Source organism: Maylandia zebra, linkage group LG2, assembly GCF_041146795.1.
Source record: "Maylandia zebra isolate NMK-2024a linkage group LG2, Mzebra_GT3a, whole genome shotgun sequence".
Classification (NCBI taxonomy): Eukaryota; Metazoa; Chordata; class Actinopteri; order Cichliformes; family Cichlidae; genus Maylandia; species Maylandia zebra.
In genome coordinates this window covers 44,920,580-44,944,098 of record NC_135168.1, presented here as the reverse complement: position 1 = coordinate 44,944,098, position 23,519 = coordinate 44,920,580, and the positions used below count along the sequence as shown (strand labels likewise).

Below are 23,519 nucleotides of genomic sequence, written 5' to 3'. Positions count from 1 at the left end.
TACAGGAAGTACATACAGGAAGGAAACTCTGGTAGTGGCTTATTCTCAGCTCAGGTCTTCTCTCTTTTTCAGGTAGCCTTGGTAGCACATCCCAGTGGTCATATATTCTGTGGGGGATCCATTCTGAGCGAACACTGGGTTATCACTGCTGCTCATTGCCTAATAGAGGCACGAGGCTCCTTCTTCGTCAGAGTGGGTAAGGCTGACATACAATAAAATGGCGCTGTTTAGAGTGTTACTGCATCTACTCCACTTAACAGCTACCAGAAAACAAATGAATATTAACTATTTGTGATTACTGGCTCTCCTGTTTCTGGTTTCAACAAGATTACAAGATTTCATCCTTTTCTTTTTTTGTGATAGCAGCCTGAGCACCTTTGGATCTTGGCCCAGTGATCAGAACATAACTTTATTTTTTATTTTTTAATGGAGCCTTTTACCATTCCCTAAGCTGTTAATTAAATTATCAATAAATTAACATATAATAATAAAGAAAATAAGTGGGGTGGCAGCCCTAGTGTAGTTTTATGAATCAGATTTTGATTTTTAAAAGTTAATTTCTTGCACTTGGGAGAGGAAGTTCATCTACTTTTGAAATTCTATTTCATGCATTGTGTTGTGAAGTTTAAAAAACAATTCAACAAGATATGATATCTTTGATTATAGGGGAGAATAACATCAACATCAACGAAGGCACGGAGCAGAATCATGATGTGAAGGAGAAGCACATTCACCCACGCTACAATGCCACTCTAAGCTTATACAACCATGACATCGGCCTCCTCTATCTCAAAAGCCCCATCACCTTCTCCAAGGCAGTGCGACCCATCTGCATAGGGCCCATGACGTTCATTGAGGCCTTAGTGAAGGATTCATCCCCAGCTACAGTCAGCGGCTGGGGCAGAACACGCTTCCTTGGAGCCACGGCCAAGACGCTGCAGAAAGTCGAGGTTCCCTTCACAGATCGCACAGAGTGCACGCAGAGCAGCAGCCAAAGGATCACCCCTGTCATGTTTTGTGCAGGATACTATAATGAGGCCAAAGATGCCTGTCAGGGCGACAGTGGAGGCCCTCACGCAAACAGCATTCATAATACATGGTTCCTCACAGGCATCGTAAGCTGGGGGGAAGAATGTGCAAAACAAGGGAAATATGGTGTGTACACCCGGATCTCTCTTTATTACAAGTGGATAAACCATGTTATGGGGGTAACTAAACACAGGATGGCATTTGATTATGAAAACCCTGACCCGTAAAAATAAAAAGTATTGAAGCATTCAAACCCACTTCAGGTTGGAAAACTGCAAGCTGCTTTTTAACTGTAAGAATTTGGCATGCAAATGAATTCATATAAATACGAGTACAGCTTGTAGATGTTGTAAAGAAAGCGCAACGTTTTTTTAAAGGAGTGAAAATTATTAGACTACAAAAATTCCAGCATTCAATTCAACAACAGAAGCACAATAATCTGTAAAAATGCACGTGTAAAGAGAAATACATGAATATGCTTAAATAGTGTTGAGACCTATGATTTAATATGCCCTTTCATACTATGCAAATAAATATAAGAGAAAATACCAGTTCATCTGCCCGTATCAGAACATCACTTACATGTTATGTGAATGAATTTGATAAGAAAGATGAATAAAACGAAAATCTGAAAAGCCAAACATCAAATTAAATTTGACCAAAAGCTCAACAAAAAGAGAAAATTCTGCAGTTTTATTATTTAAGACAGCTGCTACTGAAACATGACAGAAATAATAGATTAAATCAGGGTGAATGACAAAGACCGGGCTTAGTTGTGAGCCACCATATCACCGTGTCAAAACAACTATTATTTTATCACTTAAAAAACATTATTGCAGCAAATACTTTTGCATTTGGCTTTCTTTACATAAGAAAAGCTGTACAAAAAATGCCTGTGTAGAGTGATGACTTTAATAATACAAACCAACTCATTGTTCGGTTGCCATGCATTTTTATCGAAAGAAATGTTCAGCAACTAGCGTAGGGTATATGGCTCATAAAGAGACAGAACATCTCAAGCATGATTTTTGCTTCCCGAGCTGGAAATCTGTGCAAATTCTGCAGCATTTTGGATTGAAATGACAAACAAACAATGTGATTTTTCTCATATAAGCTAATAGAGCAAATAAAGGAGATGTTGCACAAGAATCAAGCATAGCTCCTGTAAAAATATGGGTATGTAATTTCATTTGGGACTTGACAGTAAAATAAATAAATTAACAACACAGGAAATGGCCCCTTCTGCTTTCTAGATTCATTTCCATATCAAATGCATCGTATCAAAGCCAGCCCTCCGACCGGGGGCTCAATTTGATGTGGTAAATTCATATAAGTCTGCAATCAATATTTAATTAAGTGTTCAATACAGAGGGTATATTTCATGTTGGCTGTATGATCCATTTTAAAGAGGAACCCAAGATTAACTGAGCTGTAATGCTGGCGAAGAAACAATTTGCCTCTGTGATGGCCGAGTACACGCAGCATATCATTCTCTCTCATTCTGCTTCAGGATTTCTTCCTTTGCTGCATTTGACAAGACAGCTCCCAAAAGATCATGATGAAAATGACAGTGTTTGAGGGCTCTGTGGCATGTGCCTCCCACTTGTCTATGGCACACACAGAGGAATACATTGCCATCAATCTTCATCATATTTGCCTGTGCCTTACATTACCATCTTTGACACGTCAACCGCTTCCTGCATGCAGGAGGCATGTGTCTTCCCTGCCTCCCTCATACATTCATCATACATCACAGAAGAATAAACAAAGACAATAGCATCTAGAACACAAGGAAATGCACAGTAAGAGAGGTAAAGCAGCGAGCAATGAACACATTCGGTAAACAATAGGTGGATTTTTAGTTTCCATCATTCTTCCACCATATTAAAGTGCCCATTGAATGTTTGTGAGGTCAGTTTAAAGCAAGGACAGAGTATTTGATTTTGCAAACAGTATACAAAAGACTCTACAAGAGCAAGAATAAAAAAGGCATTATGGCATGGCACAATTTGGCATTGTAACTCCCGTACTGTACAGAAGAGGACGCCTTAAGGAGCAAAATGTAAGAAAAATGCAATGACGAGATGAAACGCTGAGATACAGTAAATGTTAAAAATGACACCGCATGCGGTGGCATGTATATGTTTTAAGAAAGGTTTTTAGGCAAATCCTGGGTTAGCATCCATTCATCACATACTGAGACAGGAGCTCACACACACACACAAACCCATAAAGTTACTTTAACCTCAAGTATTAGGATTGAAGAGTCCACAGACTGTGAAATGACCCATTGTTTAAGCAGCAAACTCGCATCCCGATTGCATGTGTTGCAAAGTGAGCGCCAGAGGGAAGAGATATTTATCACTAATGAGAAAAGAGGAAGACCAAACAAGATCCGGGGGTAGCTTGTTGATTGTCCGTAGTGGTTTCATCAGCTCCAGTGTCTTTGTGCTGGTACCTCTCCACACCTTCACTGTCAGAAAACTCTGGTTTAGGAGATTGTCAGTCAAAGCCATAGAAAAAAAACTGTTGTGTAGATTTCCATGTTTGTCTTTTTAATGACTGAACGTTGATGAAAGAAGACGGCATGGGAGGGTCAGTTATGAGACAGCTATGGCTCAGTCTGCTTTCTGTCTGTTCATTCTCACCCAAAGGTAAATATAATCACAATATGTGCTTTCTTCTCTATGGGGAGCTGAGCTTTCTCACCTTCAGGTTTCCTGGGTCTACGAGAAAATACACAGACTTTTAGAGAAGAGAATCAGAGTTAAGAAATACTCAATATTATTGTGAGATGGAAGTCTAGGTCTCGTCTTTACCCCCTAGTCTGGAGGAGTTTTCGTGCCTGCTGCCTCCTATAATCAGCTGCAGGGTGGCAGCTGGTAAGAAGCCCTCTTGTTGCAGAGTCACATTTTTCACCAGCCTTTCCACCAGGATGAAGAATTGTGAGGAAAGTGTTTACAGGAGGGAAGGAAAATAACTGTATCCATTCACACGCTGGTAGTTCGGCTGATCACTAAGCCCCATTGACAGGGTTTGCTGAAAGTGGCTGAAAACTCACCAGCGCCCCCTGTTGTCTTCACATTGTAGTTGGATGACGTCTCCACGTTTGATGATGATGCTGTCTGGTCCATTTTGGAGACAGTCAGCCAAAACCCTGTATCTGCCTGGAGACTAACAGAGAAGGAAAACTGTCAAGCAGATTTATTTATACGTCGCTTCTGAAAGCAGGTGTTACAAAGTGTGGCATAAAAAAGGCACGATGAAGAAGAAAATATTAAAGAGAGCGATTAATAACAGGCACAACAGCCCCAAAATAGATTTTAAAAAAGGTTCAAAATTATCTGAAAAAGTAACAGTAATAGTCTTAAAAAGTACAATAAGTATGGTTGGGTATTTTGCAGTAAAAGATGACTTACAGGCAAAAGCAATATGGGAAATGTTTCATAATATGTGTGGGGAAATTTCAAAGAGAGATAAGGCAACTTTCCTTTTTTGGCATTTAACTAGATAATAGAGGTTACAAAAAAAGCTGGGAGAATTTTAGTTTATACAGTATCTGTAGTTGCATTTGGTCTCACCAGTTGCACCAAAACCTCCTCCTCTGTGTCAGATGGATGGAAGGGGTCGCGACCTCCAGGCCACTCCTCCAGACCCTCGCAGATGTCTACGGAGTGAGGAGCTCCTGGCCAGCCTGGGGCACATACATGACTTTTTTCTGTTAAAGGCATCAGCAAGCACATTCTTCCAAATACCACATCTTAAAAGGCACCACGTAGATACTTAGTAACTATGTCGACATCACAATGACCCCTTTGTCACTTACTGGGAAATTAATAAGAAGGTGGAATCAAAAGCTAATCTCAGTAGATGGACCTTTTTCCCTTGTAATCCTCGATGTACTTGTTTCTTCAGATCAAAGTACACCTGAACTGCTGAGGGGGGAAAAGTCAAATATCTATATTAGTTTACGATTTTGAAGAAAATCAGCAACAGCGGCACAACAGTGTGCAATGCAGGTATAGTTTGCAAGATTCCCTTTATTTTATTTTTTTTTTGTGATTTAGTTACTAAGTATCTACTTGATTATAACATAAATGCGCAGCGATGAGATTTTACTCACTCCTACGGTTGTGCTGGTGTTTCGGGGAGTGGGGCTGGGGGTCTGGACTGCTCCTCCCAGACTCTGTCTCCTCTGAACTCACTGATGCCCTCTGCTGTTTGCTGGGAAAATAACACAAAACAACATGAGACCAAATAGTGCACAGAGTCAGAAACACTCAGGACAGGCATTATCCTCAACCATGCACTGGGGTCAGACTATGACTTCTACAGTAATAACACATGGGAAGTGTAAATGCTGCCCCAGGTGAGTCTGTTAAGAACAACTCTTTCCTGTTGTTTCTCATACACCAATGGCCTCTTAGGCACCAGCCATACAACACAGAGCACAGCAGCCATTTGCAAGCCTCTTTGTAAAGGGTGGGAAGTAGTACTTACAGACCACTGGCACAAGGAAAGATCTGGTCTCGATTTATTAAGATCCAAATGTAGAGATTTAACAACTTTATTATTGGATGCTGAATAAGAAGTTTTCAGCAAAGCAAATTTCCCGGATGCTTGATCAGATCTCAAAAAACGAGGCCCATCTCAAGAAGCGGCTGTCATGAAGAAATTAAAAAATGGAATGAAACTTAAACTCTTCTTCTGTTTGTCCTTACAATTACATGCAAAATAGAAAATCTGAGGTGCAAGAAATAAGATTGTGTTAGAAACTGTATTAGAAAGCTATGATGGAACTGCTGAGACGCTGGCAGGAGTATTTGGGGATCAATTATGGACTGGAATGAGGCTTATAAAAGTGGGTGTAGCTGGCGATCAGTTTGCAAACACAGCAGCCCAGGGTTTTTAATCCTTAAGGCGGGCCACATGGGTCATGCCAGGGTGAATCAAGCCAGGCTGGGCCAAGCTGTTTACCACTGAGCGTTAACAGCAGGTCAGTGGCGCTGTGGGTAGTGGCAGGGACGTGGCCGGGGGCGTTGCCGGGGGCTTCGGGGACGGGGGCTCCGGGACCGCAGGCACAGAAACACGTCAGCTGACAGCGATACAAAGTCCAGCCCCGGCAGACAGCCCCTGGGAACCCCTCTGGACGGCCGCATGCCCCTGCAGGTAGGGGACGGGAGGAGTGGGGATAGGCAACTAGACAGCAGTGAACACAGTCGGGCATGTGCCCATTTTCATACACCGCCACACACAGCCTCCTACCAGGGCCGTGTGAAATGTCTCATTCACTCAAGCTCTATCACATGTGAAAACTCAGCAAATGCAAATGTTTTAGCACTGACTACATATGGGCGTGTTTTGCATAGGTTTGTGTGTTTGTGCAACTACAGCCTACAGTCATGCACTTACAACAGTGTAAATAACCGTCTATAGTCAGCTGTAGGCACTGACCTCTCAGAGAGTGGTGGAGAAAGTGGCATATGGTCAACGATGTGGCCGTGTTGATATGCTTCATCTGTGAGGAAAAGGTACTATATTATAGACATATAAGGAGAGATGAGCCAAGTCTGTAAGTTGACTATTAACTCAATTTCTTTCTTTTAAGAAAAGCGCAGGGTGAAGAAACTGAGCATAAAGGCTAACCCACCAACTGTGGAACTTTGAATCTGAACTCTTGCTCTCTGAGTGCTGTGAGAGTCAGTTCAAAGCTCTGACGATTAAAGGGAACCTTTATGCTGAGAATTCTTTTTCCCATATTAACTTAAGTTGCTCTCAGACCTCTAAGCATCTTCTGCTGGTTAGTCAGGATTCTACGGAGCTCATTGAGCCAGGCCATCTTCACCTCCACTGTAGGAGCCTGAAGAAAAACACAAACAATAAACAAGAAGAGTCATTTGGATTTTAAAAAATCTGAACGTGTTTTTCTCCAGCTACGTTACCATTTCTTCTTTATTTGTAATTAATATGTGCAACAATATGATGACTTTAAATAGATATTTTAAATAAATAATAATATATCTTTTTTTTTGTTTGAATAACATCCCCAAACCATATATATCTTGCTAACTGGGAATGAATACGAGCAAAACCAACAGATTTTGCATTACAGCTTTAATTTAAATGTTTTTAAAAATGCTGCCTTACCTGAACCACATACACTTCCTCCCTGCCACTGTACCAGATCTCAAACTTCTTCACATCTCCCTTGACATTTTCTGTGATCCCCACAGCAGTCATCTGCCAAGAGACATACACTGTTTACACCGAAGCTGGGACTGGCAGGGCAAACAGCACATCATACATCAGTGTTACATCATGTTAACACATCTGTCCCGTCGCAACACAAGCATTTGCGGTCACACGCACACCTCCGCTGTGTGACTTCTTCCTTCCCACACCCTCAATAATAAATCAAGAGCTGCAGCTGTTAGTGTGACACCAACTGTGACAACTTCAACAAATCTACACACAATAAAAGAAGTGTTACAGGAACACACACATGTTGTGTGAGCAGCACATGTGCTAGGAGCTCACGATAAAGACAGTAGTATTAACTCAGCATCTTCAGATCTATTTCATCATTTTTTATTAAAACAAAAGAACAGATTAGATGTCATGGACAGACCATTTGTATCCAAAGTATTGTGATTTTTTTAAACTATAGGTTGGCTTTGTTTCAAATTATTTTCTTCTATTTTCATCCTTAGATTTCTGGAATTCCTCAATTGTAATTTACAAATCTATAAACTCATATAAATTTTGCCTTCTGTACACCATGTATTGCATGTTGTGGACACTATAGTGCATACATATTTAAACATAACAAATGTATAAACTAAGAAAACATACCATTTTAAGACAATACTATCTTATTTTGAATTTGATGGCAGTAAAGTGTCACAAAAAAGTTGGGAGAGGACAGCCAAAGTCTGTAAAAACAACAAAAATAAACAGCTGAAATAACTAAACAAGTTCCATGGCAACTGGTCAGCATCATGACTGGTGATTAAAAAAAGTGCATCTTAGAGAAGCAGAGGTTTTCAGCAGTAAAGGAATGCAAATATTCACCATACTGTAAAACCTGAATCTACAAATCATGGAACAAGTTTTCATTTCATTTAAAATCATAAAAAGTTTGAATATCTGATCATCTACAGTTCATAATACCATTGAAAGGTTCAGGGAATCTGGAAAAATCTCTCCTGAGATCCAGATAAGGCCAAAAATCAATATAAGATGTGTGCGATCTTTAGGCCCTGTGTTAAAAACAGGCATGACTCAGTCAAGGAAATAACTGTATGTTAACACAGTTCACTATGGCATCCACACACTGAAGGTTAGAGCTCTGGAAAACTGTTGTGTTGTCAGATTAATTGAAATTTGAAATTTTCTCATGACCCCTGCGGTGAACCAAAATGTTCTAATTTCTACTCATCAAACCATAAGAAAGCACTGATTTTCCTTAAAAAGAAGTGGCCACTCTTCCAGAAAACTACTGCATTGCTTAAAATTAGACAAACCTTGAGACAATGCTTGAAGCTGTATGAAGGGGTCTTGTCACAGCCATCTCCATGCTCCTCCCTTCGCTTGCATAAAAGTAGAGCTCTCTCGTACAAGAAGAGGTGCCGCTGCATTGGCTTGAAACGAGCCATCTCCTTCATGCGAGTGGGGCCCTTTTTATGGCTGATCCACACACTGAAGGATCCCTGCATCAGCACACGGCCCAGCTCACAAATATCACCCTGTGTATAGTAGAGGGGAGGGGATGTATGCATAAACCTTTGTTGCAAATATATTTTGGCTATTTATAATGTAGCAATTCATAGATTGTCACTCTTATCAGTCAAAATGTACTTCACCTCATATCCTGTGATTGCAATCTGGTGCATGGAGTCATTGACTGATTTGAGAAGGTCCAGCATGGCTGCTAGTGCCCCCTGGAGTTCAGAGGTGCCCTCACAGTCTGTGCTATATTTTATCAGCTCCTGAAAATACAGAAACACAGCACATGTAGGTAAATACACACACAAAAGAAAATGCATGCAAACTTACACACAAACATGGCACAAAGCTGTGCATTTGGATGGTAAAGACTGTAAGTGTTGTTGGACCTGAGCCTATTCAGCAGATTCTGTACTAAGAGTTAACGAACGCCAGCAAATTGGCACATTTGCTACAGCAGGTATTTTCAATGATATCTTTTTATTAATTATAATGAGTGCATTTAAGATGCTGTTTGCTGTATTTGCATGCTAGGATATATGAAGTGCACATTTAAAATAATCCCACATGACAGCTCTGTGTGAGCTTGTATAAAGCAAGTGTGCTGGACCATCTGAAGAACATATTTAAGGCCAGTGTTGTGGAAATAAAAGTATCCCACCTCACATGCAGATTGACTTCTAAATACATTTGAATCATATATTGACTTTCTATACATTTGCATAATATGGTTTAGCTTTCTAACCTTCAGCAGCAGCTGGTATTTTGTGAGGCGCTGGATAGGTTTCAACAGATAGGAATCCAGGCCCAGTTTGTGCTCCAGCTTTTTTTGACACTCCTTCAAAAGGAAGATAAAAAAAACATCAATCAGTGCAATGTTGCCAGTGACACATCATAGCATTTCAATTCTTACTACAATTTAAAACACATTTATTCTGAACTGGTGGTATTAAAATTGTTTCAAACGGCAGTGGTCTATGTTGTATGCTTGTGTGAACTAATAAATGAAGTGGGCACTTAAAGTAATCTTTTACATTGTGTCAAAACAGTTTAAGAATTTCTTGATGTAAAGTCAACTAACCAAAAAGAAGCCGCAATCTGAGAATTGTCTCCACAGTGCCTCTGAGCGTAGTTTATTCTGACAGTAGCTTTCGTACATTTGGAAGCTTTCTTTCTGAAGGGACAGGAAAAAAGGAACATGTCTTAAAATATGTCTGTAAATTATGTACAAATGATCAACATATAAAAAAGAAGCTGCAAAAACCCCATCATCTCACCCGCTCCAGAAAACACGCTCCCACAGCTTCAGGAGCCTCCAGGCATCCTTCCAGGTCCTGAAGGAAAACTCTGAATTCCCATAAAAGTCCAAAAGATCAAAAAATAGATGTCAAAAGCCAAAGAAAGCGGTCTAAGAACAACCAGTCTACAAATTACCCTTTATACAATAACTGAAACATGAGCTCGCAGCTCACACTGCAGTAAGCACTATAGTTAAAAACAGCCTTTTACAACAGAATTATTGTGTCCCAGCATATTTGACTTGTAAATTGAACAAATATATGTCTAGATCTCATTAATCATTATTATTTGTCTTTATTTTTTCATGTTTTATCAAGTCTAAATGGGATATGAGTCCTTAATCATTCACCTGCTGTGAAAATTGTAAATCTCTGGCATGTTTCCAAAGAGAATGTCTCTCTTACTGCGAAGTATTGGGGGCAGGACCCCCGACAGAGCTGGGTTGTCCATTTCAGCCCTGTAACCCTGCATTATTTAGAGGAACATGACAGAAGAAATATATGGTTTATGAAAACAGCATTACTTATTAATCACAAAGAATCATTTGACTCAATCTGAATTCAAACGATCGTAAACATACAGTGCACACATTTAGTAGTATTTAACAAGGAGAATCTCATATTTACTTTAAATTAAAAGAAACTATGATTTCTTACCAGTAACACTGACAGCAGCTCTTCCACATAGATTCTTTCAGTTTCTATGAGTTCCCTCATTACATGACTGTGACACAAACATATACAAGCATGCAAAAGTAGAAAGAGATAGAGGACATCATTAGCACTGAACAAAGAGAATAGCTAAGTAAACAGCATCAAGAGCAGTACTGATGACAGACAGATGGGTGGACGGATGCTTCCTCCTCACCGCTTCAAGAGATCTGGGCTGTCGTCTCCATCCAGACTGTACGACACACAGCTCCGGCTCTCCTGGTAGTCGTGCATCACCTCTATCTGAACACACCACAGATGGACAGCACTGACTCTTCCATTTGGGTTTAGACAAAATTTTAATGCACTTAACAATTTATTGGGCCAAATAAGAAAAGTTACGTAATGAAATGACGAAGTTTGGAGATGGCGTGAAAATGGAAGTAAATAAGCACAACTTTTATTTGTTACGTACTTTTCGAGAGTTGGGGACCTTTCTCGATGCTCTTTTCCCAGGCAGAGAAAGATCGAATGTGAACTTCAATCCATCACCTATGAAAGCAAGATCAGCAACAACTCATCAAGAGTGGGATTCAAAAACAGTTTATTACCGAAGAGATGACTAATTAAAGCATCAACACTAAATAATACACAAGTGATTTGTGATCCACAGATTTATAATCATAATTTGCATTATGATAAGTTGTTTTCTGTAAAGGTGTGATACCAAAGCAGCATGTACAGGTTTAAAGCAGGCCTGTGAGTGTATTTGTGATCCCAGCTGAATCCCTCCACAACAGTCGAAGCTCAGCTGAGCGTTATCATCAGTTATGTGGGTATACGCATGTGTGAGGACGAAATATATATTTGAACCAGATAAAATGAATCAGATCAGATCTAACCCTCTTTTTCATTTATCTCTTTTCATACAGAGATAAAGGTGTACCGAGTATCTAAGAAGCCTCTAAGGGGCTCATAACCACTGCCGCTCTTTCTCTCATTAGTATGGTTTCCTGCTATGCAGAAAAAAACATTAAAGACATGAATGGAGAATAATCTTTTTACAGTTGCACATTCTTAAAAAACACAAACACAGACACCAGATAACACATACTATGTCAGTTGGATATGCTGCATAATGTTAGCTTTGTGCAGCCTCCCGTGAGACATAGCAGGAGAAGAAAAGTTCTTCAATGTATATGAACCACATATGGTTGTATAGCAACCAACATGACTAATAGCTTAGTCAGGCATTTCCCAGTGGACCGATTATACCTGCGACCCCTGCTCTAGCTCATTTGTAACGGGGGTGTGCTAAACCTGACGGCCATTGAGGAAAACCTAGTTGCTAGACAGTGAATGTATCTGATAATGTTACATGTCATGTGTTCAATGAATCATGGTGCCTAAAAGAAAGAAACAAGAAGGAGAGCCAACAGTGTGAGCTTATACCATACGCTGCAAATCTGGGCATTTAATTGAGGACAAGTGATACTTCATCCAGTGTGAGAAAAAAAAAGAAAAAAAGTCATCATTTGTGTTCATAAACGGGGTGACAAATTCTCTATTTCAATAACGATTCTTCTTTTGAAGTAAGCTGGTTTGTATCTGTGTGCCTGTGCTGTACCATGTTTTGGAGAGAAGAGCGGAGACTTGGATCGTGGTGTGTTTTCAGGCCTGGGGGCCACCAGTTGGACCGGTCGTACGTGTTTATCAGCCAGCTTCCTTAGACAAGCCTGTCGATTCTGGATCATCTGCTGTACTGCTGCGTGCTTCTCAAACATTTTCCCAATCTGGGCCTACAGAGAGCCAAAAAGAAAGGGAGAGGGAGAGAGAAGAGATGTAAGGCAAAGGAGTTTTCATTTTAATGTAACAATCCAATAATGCGACTGCTTGAATTAGGTCGGAATTTCTCTCATTATACGTTTGGTTTTGTAACATTGTTTTCACATATTAGGGTCGGTTAGCTTACTTGAAAATGAGGTGTAATAACAGCCTCATATTCAGCGGTTACAATGTCAAGTCCTGAGCTCAGCATAGACGGAGCCCCTTCCAAGAGCTTCTCAATGTCCCTCAGAGCAGCCTGGGCCCCCTCCTTAGACTGAAACTTATCTACTAGCTGATTGGCCAGTAGATATGCCGCATCATCACACCAAGTCTGGGCCTGAAGACAAAGGGCGCATGCGTATCATACAAGAGATATGAGTGTGCTTGCATGTTCGTATACAAATGTGTATCTCTAAATACCTGCCCAAGACAAAGCAGCATCTGGTGTGTTTGCAGAAGACGAGTGTGTTTGGACTTGAGAGCAGCAGTGAGTGTATCACAGTAGTGACGAAGCTCATTGCAGCGTTGCATGATGAGAGCCATGGCATAGTGGTGACCAGCTGATAGCTGGTGTCCATGAAGGATGATTATCTGGGCCCGAGCTGTCACCTCCTGATCAACAGGGAATCACACCAAGGAAGGAGTCAGTTTTATTGGACGTACTATAAAAACTGAAAGATTCTGGCAACACTATACACATATACAGGTATATGCAAAAATATAGTACCTCCGGACATATTATACAGTTTAGTTATTTAAAGGAAATTTGAGTTAGAATTTGGTGCTGTAAATACACACTAAAATTACCTCATTTTAATTTAAATAGTAGCAGAGCAAAAAAAAAAAAGCTTAATTTTAATTAATGTTGGAGAAACACTGACCTGTGCATTGGACTCTAGATTGTTCAGCCTTTTGAGGGCCTGTTCTGTTTCAGCCAGACTGTTCGCAGATATGCATAGTTCCCTCTCCTGAGCTGTGAGATGCTCTAGACATAACTCCATCTAAACAGAAAAGAAAAGACTAACTATAAAGCAGACCTCTGTTAGATTCCAGAGGCATTAGTCACAAAAACACAAACATAGACAGACAGGTAGATGACAACCTTACCTCCTGAAAGCTTTGCTCATATCTGAGCAACTGGAGATACTGATGGAGCTTTAGATGATGCTTCTCAAAAAAGCCGTCAAAGGCAGACTCCATGTCTCTGAGCTGGGCGAGAAGCCTAAAAACACGAAGTGCATTCCCTTTGATCTCATTTGCTTCTCCTATTAAAGCTACTGCTCAGTAAGCATTAGTTTTACACTTTGGCTAGAAGAAGGACGGTGTAGATTACAATTTTACTTTGAAATATACTTTTTTAAAACAGGTACAAGACAAAAACTGTTGCTTGAAGATAATTTACCTTTGCACAGTCTCCCAGTCCAGCTTCACGTCCCACTGGGAGTCATCCTCCTTCGCAGTGGTCTCCAGGCTGGAGAGAAGATGACGACCCTCCTTTGACACCGACCTGATTGCATCCTTCCAAAGGAGGAAAAGATTGTAGCACATAACACTAGATTAATGTCAAAGTTTTGATATTACTAAACATATCTCAATGGAAAACATCAGTTTTCTGTACTTACTTTCAGTTTTCTGTACTTGTCCGTGTGCAACTCGAGGAGATACTCTATGGCTTTCGCCTCTTCAGGCAGCTCCGTCTCTGCCAGCTCAGTACCAAAGCCCTGTAGCATCTGTGCAATGTCTTTGACTGTTACAGCGAAACTTTCAATGGCCTGTATTGAGAAATGCAAACGCAAAAACAAAGCAATATGAGTGCATAGACAATTAATTACACTGTAGTATTCATTTGAGTAGGAAAAAAGAAGAATCTTTGACTCACTGTTCTTAATAGAGTTTTAACAGTAAAAAAGGGCCCTGATGTGACATATGCAAAGAAGCAAGACAGCACAGCCACATTAAGAGCATGCTGATGTCACTCTGGAGAGGTTTGAAAACTCAAGAATACTTTGGAAGATGACAGAATGTATATTGAATATCTGTAAAAATGTCAGCTCTGTCATAGAGGGAATGTAGAACGATAGATTTTTATTGTTTGACTGGACTGTGCTTTTGAATCTGGAGCTCACCGTCCGCAAAACAATCCAGTCACTGTGACAGTAGTCCAGAGTGCCTCCAAACTCTGACGTCAGCTGGTTCTCATCAATGTAGCGCAGCAGGTCTGTGACAGAACTCAGCATCACCACCTAAAGGTACAGACAGAAACTGAGACCTGACAGATGCTCACTTTATAACTCTTGTTTTAAAAGATATTTTTGTAGATGAGAAAATGTCCAAATACGTCTGCCATACTGAAGATGGTATGATCAACTACTGACACGTCTGTGTGGTCTGTAGCTTTCTGGCTAATGGGATTATTAGAACCATTTGGCATGCATAAGAGGTTGCTATAATTATTTAATAATAATTAGGTCAAAAGTTCATACTGAAATCAGTTCTCGGTTCTTGGTGGTGTTCACCAAAAAACATGTGACTTATGGAGCTCAAGGTTGTAATAAGAATGAGGTGTACCTCGTTTTGATGGGACACATGTTTGGTAACTGAGGAGGAGCTGCCTTACTGGCATTTTGAGCATGAAGTCCTCCTGGCTGAAGCGGAAGCCTATATCAGTAACAGTACGGTGGAAGAAGCTGGTAGGTCGGAGCACCAAGACCAGGTGGAGGTTCCCAGGAAAGGAAGCCTTGATGTGGATAAAAAAAAATACAATAAAATAAAAAACAGGGGTTAGTGTATGATTGATGACGAGGCATATTTAGGAGGACTCAGTATAAATCTAAACTTTTGTAGCTAACCTCACTATGTTGGACAAAAACAAATATATGAGCTTTTTTCCAGCATCAACATAAAAACGAACGTATGCTTTATAAGCAGAGGAAGAAGGAGAGAAAGGGGTGAATGTTAATCAGTAATCGCTAGAGTGTGCCACTCAAGCAATTACTGTCAGACTGATGAATTCAAGGTTCAGTCAGTGAAGACTGCTATTTACAGGCCTCTGGATTTCATCATCAGGTTATCTGAGGTCATTGCGTGTAGGAATTTCTGCTCGGGATCTACATTTTACCTCAAATATAAGGGCTGCATTTCACCAGCATTCTAGTCAAGTCTAACTGAAGATGTGCTGAAAACCACAAGTAACTAAGGCGTATTGCATTCGAACCTAAAGGGCAAGCAAATAAAATAAATGCCTATTTTGGGGGCAGTTGGCAGTTCGTCTTCGGAAGGTTGCCGGTTCGAGCCCCCGGCTCCGACAGTCTCGGTCGTCGTGTCCTTGGGCAAGACACTTCACCCGTTGCCTACTGGTGGTGGTCAGAGGGCCCGGTGGCGCCAGTGCCCGGCAGCCTCGCCTCTGTCAGGGCAGCTGTGGCTACCATGTAGCTGCCATCACCAGTGTGTGTGAATGGGTGGATGACTGAATGTAGTGTAAAGCGCTTTGGGGTCCATAGGGACTAAGTAAAGCGCTATACAAATACAGGCCATTTATATCTTCAGGCATAGGCAAGGTACTTTACATCGTTTACATTATGTAGCTTCGAGTGGTGCAGGAGTCAACTCTGCAGCAGAGTTATTTATTTGTTTATTTTATATGCATGGGACATTTACTTGTCCCGAATCGACCTCTTACCCTCAGGATGCATGCACTACAAAAAGTCATCAGTCAAACTACACAGGGGATCGCTCAGGTATCACACACAACCGACCGCATGACTAAGCACAAAGCGCGTTCTGCACCGCAGTGCTACACTCGCCAGCACCCACAGCTGATGCCCCCGCTGCATTCGCCCTGCCCGCCTAGTAACTTCAACTTAACTCTTCACATGATGGATTAAAACAAACCAGCGGCTTATTACCGGGCTCCTCCGGATCTTCGGCATTCGTCGCCGGTAAAAGCAATCGGCCATGGTATTGGAAGCCATCTCGGCAAAGTATAAGTGCCCGCCCGATCACTGATAATCTGTGCCAAGCTGAGGTATGCAGCTCCCTCCGGATGCCTGCCCACAGCCGCAGCACTGCTGCTGCCCGCTGCTGCCTCAGACAGCAGAGCGTGGCAGTACACTGCAACGTCTCCCCTCCCGCTCGTCTTCCTTATCCCTTCCTCTCCTCAGCATCCCGCGTCATCACTCAGTTTTTGCTTACTCACAGATTTGCAGCCCTATGCGACGGGACATTCGATACAGACCAGACCGGGGTCTTCTGCAAACTATGCACTACTCGCAAAAACATAAGAGAAAAATTAACAAATTACTATAATGAAAAAAATATTGCTTTAATAGTGCTATTCAGGTATTGTTCACGGTTTCAGTACCAGAGAGAGCAACTCCTAAATTAAATAGCAGCTTCTGGGCAACGTTGCAGCTTACAGGTGAAGATAAATAATGTATTTGTTCTGCACATCGATTAAGTTAGAAACAGTTTTTATGAAATAAAATATACGGAACTTACTGCTATCCTGGCAAGCGCCGTTTTGATAGATGCCCAAGTGTCCAGCCTTCGGTCTAAAATAATGATAAATTTGACTCCAGGTTGCCTCGTTCTGCAAGCAGTAATAGGCATTTGTATAAGTCTGTGCAATGATTGTGAATTTATTGTTTTAGAGCACACAGATACAAAATAAGCAAACATAAACAAGCACATATTTGGTACTGTAATTCCATATTATCCATATTATTCCATATTATCTAAAAATGTTTATACCAATCAAAATCATGTGTGAGGGAAAAGAAAGACCAATAATCTGATTTAAGCTTCCTTAATCTCTTGAAAGAATGAGGCTTAGAGGACACCAGAAAGGGCATTTGACCCTGAGATGATGAACGCTAAAGGCCAGTTCAGCTGTGCTCAGAATACAAGCAACTGAGGTTTTGGTGCACTGCAGTGAGTGAGAGAGTCATAAAAAAACGAGCAAGAACACACCGAGGGATGAGAGTGAGGTAGGTAAAAACTTTGGTTAGAGCTTCCTCTGGAATGTCACTGAAAGCTGAGCATTCTGGGAGAGTGATGATAACGCTGGAGTCTTCCCCACGGCCTCCTGGGAAGCACAAAAAGCAATGACTATCTTTCAAAGATACAAGATACATAACAGTAAGGAAATGATTAACAAAACTCACCTGACAGGTATGCTACCTGTTTCTCTATATAGCCTCCCACTTCCTTCATGCTCACAGGCACAGTCACCTCTGCAAGAAGGTCAGAAAAATCCAAGCTTTTAGGAAAGCAGTGCAAAAATATAAACAAGTAGTCACTTAAATGTAAAAAACAAAAACAACAAAACAAAGCATGGATTTGTTTTGTGCTTTATCCTTAGAACACCCGTTTGGTATGTATCTAAATTAAAATTAAGTTAGTTGCATAATTTTTTGTTTTCCTGGATAATACCACAGTGGATTTTCAGTGGAAATCAACCCATGATTGAAGTGCAGACTTTTAATTTTAAACAAAAATTTTATGTTAACTGTTAAGGGATTACAGCCGTTTTTACACATAGTCTCCCATTTTCAGAGGCTCAGCCTGATTGGATGGTTGAGGATTGTTTTTAATACTGAAAATCTTTTGTAGCCTTTACTGCAGCCACCTTCAGCTCCCGCTTGTTTGTGGGTCTTTTTATGTTCAGTGTTTTATTCTAATAACTGAAATGCTTGTTCTATTGGGTTGAGATCAGGTGACTGATTTGGTCAGTGTAGAATACTTTTTTTTTTCCATGAGCTGTTTCTCTCCTCCGTACTTTTCTCTTCTCATCACTGTGAGACAAAGTGTGCCGTATCATCTGTTCAAAGCTATTTTTGAATGAACTTGCAGACTTTTTTTAGATGTTTTGTGCCAAAGTCTGATCTGAACTTCCTGTAACAAGTGGTTTGCACCTGGTTGTAAGCGCTTTGTATTTTCATCCATGAAGGTGCCTCTTGATTGTACACTTTGACAAGGATACTCCTTACTCATCAAGAGTGTTCTTGACTTTGTTTGATTTTATGTAGTCATGTATTTTGAACATGGAAATAATTCTGTGATCATGCATTCATGGCTTTTTGGCCTCATATTTACAATTACCATGTAAAGCTGTAAAATACAAATTCAACACGCTGAATAAGGTTCAGATATTATTCCTGCTTCATTGTCATTTAAAAAAAAAACAACAACAAGAAGAAAATAGGTCTCATTTCACCATAAAACTGTCAGTCAAATTTCCAATTACCTTTTACTCTGAAAATGAAGGTCACAGTTAAACAGTTACTGCTATACTTTTGTTCAGCTCTTTGAATTCAAGCTGAAAGTCTGCACATCAATCACATCTGGGTTGTTTTATTTTAAATCTGCTGTGGTGGTGTGCAGAGGCCAACAAACTATGGGCCTAATCACATCAAAAAAAGTTAACTATGAGTTGCTGTTTATAAAGACAGTAACATAACACAATCACCTTTACATCAAGGAAGAAAAGAATGGCTCACTGAAACCTGACCAGCCTCTGTCTACTTGGAATTTTGCTGATGAATTATTAAACATCAGCATGTACAATCCATGGTCATGAACTTTCAGTAGCTGCGTCTGTGGTTAGATGTAAAGCCTGCATCTGAAGCCATCCTGTGAGGTGAAATTACAGCATCTGAAGTGATATTGGGGTACTTTTAAGTCTGCCTGCATATTTTATGCTCAGTGTTATTAGTGTTCTAGTCAGCCATATGTCCAGGAGGCAAACACACAGTCAATGAGTCATTGTTGTGTTGTGACTGCTAACATATGCTCACTTTTTTGTTACAGTACATCCAGTGGATCTAGTGGATGATCTCATTTATAGTGAAGCTTAATGGGGGGAAATAAGCAGCATCACCAAATAAAGCTTCCTGGCTTTCACTCCAATTATGACAAAACTGCATCCAGGAATATTACTCACATTATAAAAGGTGGTTATTTGTTAAAGCAATACTAAAGGTCACTGTGTGCTCATCTACAATGAACAGACATTAAAAATTAATTGAAGCTGCGAGAGAGAAAAATCCATCCAGAAAAAGATTAGAGAAGGCTAACCAAACAGAGGAAGAGTAAAGAAGGTGTTATTTTCCATGAGTCGACTGCAGTAACAGTGCCCGTCAGGCTGTCAGGGAGCAAGTAATGAGCTCTACTTCTACCTGCTGAATATTTGATGTGTTTCTGTAATAGAGAAGAGATAAGCCAAGCAGGCCCCTGCAGGACCAGTGATTGGACTGTGCACACGTAGATTCAGGATGAAATTACCGCCACACTGCAATAGTTATATAATGATCTTTATCTGATGCCACAACACACTCAGAAGGTTAGGACAGGTCTTAAATGAGTAGATCTTATATAATGTAAATTCATGATAAAGCACATTTTCCAACAGGTTAATGCAGCATATGTGGATATAAAACTGTGTGAGCAGGAAGAATGTAGAGGAGTGCATGATGCATTGGATTAAACCATGCAAATGTGTAAAAAGTTTAATGTAAGCAATTTTATTGTCACCCTAACATGTCCAGAGTACAAAAGTGTACACACTGCAGACTTCAGCTTTATTTGATCAAATGAGAGGTAGCCTGGGCTGCAAACTGCAGCGTGTTTAATAAACGTGCCAGTTTGTGGAAACACTGCACTCGCCCCCCCCCTCGCCCTCACCCTGCAAGATTACCAGCCTATCTCGTGACTGAAAGCACTTAAGAACACTGCCAAATAAAATGCCCTGTGGTCCTTCAATCAGTCCTTGTGCCTCACTGTACACCACTCAGGAAAATGTGGAAAATATAAAGCACTAATCATTGTGTACCATAACAACTATAACGAAATTTATAAATAGGTAAATCTTTGTGTACTTTACCAAAGTTATTCCTCTGAGGAAACACTGATTCTCTTTTATCTTGCGTCATGACCTTTCCAGGTGACATTAGGGTGAAAGTCAAATAACCTCTGTTTGCTCTTCTGTTCTTAGTCACAGAGAAGGAGGAATGTTTGCCAGTGTGCTGGGAAGCAGAGATTTGACTCAGACCAATCCTCTGAGTCTGCTTGCTGAGCTGAAGGCAGAGGAGCTTATCTCTATTGTCCAAACAGATGAAATCAGTGTTGATTTCGTACCACTTCTATATAAAGCAGTCGCCGCCACTGTTCTTTTCCATTTATTAATCTTTTATAATAATGAATCGCATGCTTTTAAACAACGATTGCTGGAGGAAAATGTCACGAGTGAAAATAAATCTCTACAAAATGAGGAGTGCCTGCAGAGCACACCCTTCAATATAAGATAGCAGTATTAATATGTTGATAAAATGTCAAGTCCAATGCACTAAAGCTAATGAAGCTCTTTAAATGTGACTTTCAATTTAACACTTACTAAAATGTTCTGTAGAGAAAAGAAATGTACCACTGGTGATTTCATAATAAAGTCCAAAAAACTGTTCATATTGCCCAGTTTATTTACACAGAACAGCAATTCTTAGTAAAATATAAAAAGGCTGATTCAATGCAGAACGTGCATTCTCATGGATGATATTGTAGTCTGATATTACAGAGTCCCAAAACGTAGACACACGTAATCTCTTTCAGAGCAAGAAATCCCCTCTTAAAGATACAAACAGCTTCGCAGTACAGAGTGGCCTAGCCTCATACTGCTTTTAGGTCATGAGTTATTTCGCTAAATGAAGCTTTAAATGCTAAGGGGATTAGACTGGTGGGTGACTGCATTCTGATAGAAAAGGGTAGAAGAAAATTAAGTATTAAAGTATTCTACCCGCTGGGATACAAGCAATCTAGATTGGTTTTAAACCAGAAAGGTCTGAATTGCAGAACCTGCACAATCACAGAAAAAGGCTTCGGATTGGAAGTCCTGGTGCTTTTAATATTCACTTTGAGGATATGTGACCTGCACCAAATACTTTCAGTGATTTTGTTAGAATTTGTTATACTGTGACTGTATTTATTCTGAATATAAGAATATATATAACTGGATATATTTGCTAATGATGTGCTACATGCCATTTTACTTTGTAGTGTTCAGTCATGAGCTTCCCTTTCATATTTTATTAATCTGTGGCATCTAGAACACAGCTGCCTCTGACTCTGCAGGTATAAATGCCATAAAATTATAGATGTCTGCATGAAACTGAGTGGGAGAGACATTCCAAATTGAGGCACTTAAAGCAGCTCAAGTGTCAGTTGAAGCTGAACCTATAAAAGGGTGTTTGAGTGTCAGCTGAGATTAAAGCGACCCATCAGAAATGTCAGTCAATACTTAAGCACTAAAAGCTTCTAAACAGTCGATGGGAGAGAATTTTTCAGAAACAGAAATGTTATTATCATTGTATTCTCAGTTATAAAGTTTGGTGTCAAGAGTATGGTGGAAGATTGCAAGACAAAACTGCTTATGGAATGCTAGGGGTAAGCCTAATAAAGAAAAATGCACTTTAGCATGTATCATTAATGATAAATGCATGATTAGTTTTGTACAGCAATGTACAATAAGGAGATTATGACAATCTCAGAGAATAAAGTTTAAATGTCATCCAGGGGACAACCATTTTTGCTTGACTTAGACAGAACTTTTCCATGCTGTCTGTTATTTCCACAACCCACGGCAGACATAAGGAGACAAAGTTCCATCAATTAGGCAAAGAACTCTCGCCTCCCAAAATCCAGGAATAATCTCAGGATCCTCTGGAGAAAGGTGTTCCGGTCACAGCAGGTGCTATATATGTTCATTCCATCACCTTCTTTGTTCAGTTCACTTCTGTAAGGCAACTTCAAAATGATGATTGGCAAAAGCATTAGGGTTTGGAGATGTTATTACTATGTATTTAGTTTTTTTTATTATGTTCAACCTTTTCCTTTCCTCCACCAAGTGTAGTAATTAAAATTGGGTGACAACTGTAAACCATTCTGTAAACAGTAAACTAAGGGTCAACATCCAAGAAAAATTACAAGCTGCATTATGTAATTTATAAGAAATCTATTCGTGTTCTGTTTGATTTAGTTGACAGTAATGGTTTGTTTTTCGCTTCCTGCACTCCCCTACACTGATCCAAAATCCACAGTCCTCGCATATCTAGGTTACAAATCCTTACTATGGAAGAATATCCATCTGTGATGGCCTAAAATAGCCAACATAATCCCTGCAATAGCTCACTGTTGAGGCAGAGATACAGGAAATGGCACATCAATAATATTTCCTAACCCAAGAGAGTGCAGCTCTCCTGTTACCTCCCATCACGTTTCTCAGAAGTCACAAATGAACACTGTAAATCAAACCAAATGCACCCTCCTGCTACACTGTTCAGAAAGCACCAATTTGAAATGTAATAATAAGGAATTAGTTTTAGAGCAGATAGAGGATTACATTCAAAAGCCTGGTGGTTACCACAAGTCTAAAGTGGGTTGTCAGCATCACGTGTACTCACGCTGCAGAGTGCTCTCTAGCTGGGAGCCTGCCTGTAGAAGGCAGCGGTAGCTCTCCATCTCCTCCTTGGACTCTTTCCTCAGCTCTCTGTCCTCCTGCAGTGAGGCTGGGCCCATTCCCTTCGTCTCTGACACGAGATCAGCCAGAGGAGAACTGACGCTACTTTTGGGAGGTAGTGACAGTATCCCGGGCCTCACATCCTCTTCACAGCCCCATGGCTCTCCATAGCCATTTATTTAAACAAGGAAAGTTTTCCCACCTCCCTCCGCGGGTCCCAAGATCCAGATGGGACAATTCCCCGAGGCTGCCGCTGGCTGTTCCTGACCTTGAGCTGCATAGAGCGCCTCCACACTGAGCAGCACAGCTACGACAGGAGAACTGTCCACACAGGCAAACAAAACACTAGTATGTTGTCTCGTTGTCGCCCCGAGCGAGTGCGAGGTTTCCCCCTCCACCCTGCCCTGCTCTCAGCAGCAGTCAGCTACTTCAAAACAAACACAGCTCCTCCATCTGGACACTGCTGCCTCCCTCTCCCCTCTGCA

General features: G+C 40.6%; 2 protein-coding genes across 7 annotated transcripts in view; one reads left to right on the top strand and one right to left on the bottom strand.

The window, feature by feature from the left end:
- Nucleotides 1-2,255, top strand: part of f9a (coagulation factor IXa) — a 10,603-nt gene extending 8,348 nt beyond the window's left edge. For all 3 annotated transcript variants that reach the window (XM_076875176.1, XM_004545674.4, XM_076875177.1), the window contains exons 7-8: nt 73-196; nt 667-2,255. In XM_076875176.1, the coding sequence (XP_076731291.1) occupies nt 73-196; nt 667-1,256 (714 nt within the window). In that variant the 3' untranslated portion in view covers nt 1,257-2,255. The remainder of the gene's footprint in view (nt 1-72; nt 197-666) is intronic.
- mcf2a (MCF.2 cell line derived transforming sequence a) lies at nt 2,254-23,519 on the bottom strand. 4 transcript variants are annotated; one of them, XM_014412667.4, is made up of 30 exons: nt 22,979-23,519; nt 17,693-17,761; nt 17,499-17,613; nt 17,028-17,118; nt 15,148-15,267; nt 14,657-14,773; nt 14,153-14,302; nt 13,933-14,048; nt 13,638-13,752; nt 13,412-13,531; nt 12,951-13,142; nt 12,676-12,867; nt 12,331-12,502; nt 11,179-11,255; nt 10,921-11,006; nt 10,710-10,776; nt 10,403-10,518; nt 10,032-10,101; nt 9,836-9,928; nt 9,500-9,592; nt 8,892-9,017; nt 8,553-8,774; nt 7,177-7,269; nt 6,811-6,889; nt 6,484-6,547; nt 5,153-5,253; nt 4,611-4,723; nt 4,091-4,203; nt 3,849-3,952; nt 2,254-3,755 (listed from the first exon to the last, which is right to left on the bottom strand). In XM_014412667.4, exons 1-30 carry the CDS (start codon nt 23,091-23,093, stop codon nt 3,715-3,717), a joined length of 3,342 nt encoding a protein of 1,113 aa, XP_014268153.2. In that variant the 5' UTR covers nt 23,094-23,519; the 3' UTR covers nt 2,254-3,714. The 4 variants fall into 4 exon arrangements, 3 of the variants coding, with proteins under 3 accessions (XP_014268153.2, XP_014268154.2, XP_076731284.1); XM_076875169.1 differs by lacking the exons at nt 2,254-3,755; nt 3,849-3,952 and adding an exon at nt 4,856-4,964 and having other exon boundaries at nt 4,097-4,203; XR_013093581.1 differs by lacking the exons at nt 2,254-3,755; nt 3,849-3,952 and having other exon boundaries at nt 4,097-4,203; nt 4,611-4,740.

Excerpts from the sequence above, each read along its gene's own strand:
- mcf2a (XM_014412667.4), bottom strand. The coding sequence starts at position 23,093 with ATGGGCCCAGCCTCACTGCAGGAGGACAGAGAGCTGAGGAAAGAGTCC. Across the intron at positions 13,532-13,637 it reads ATGAGCAAAGCTTTCAGGAG|ATGGAGTTATGTCTAGAGCA; the intron begins GTAAGGTTGTCA and ends TTTTCTGTTTAG. Across the intron at positions 3,756-3,848 it reads AAACTCCTCCAGACTAGGGG|ACCCAGGAAACCTGAAGGTG; the intron begins GTAAAGACGAGA and ends ATTTTCTCGTAG.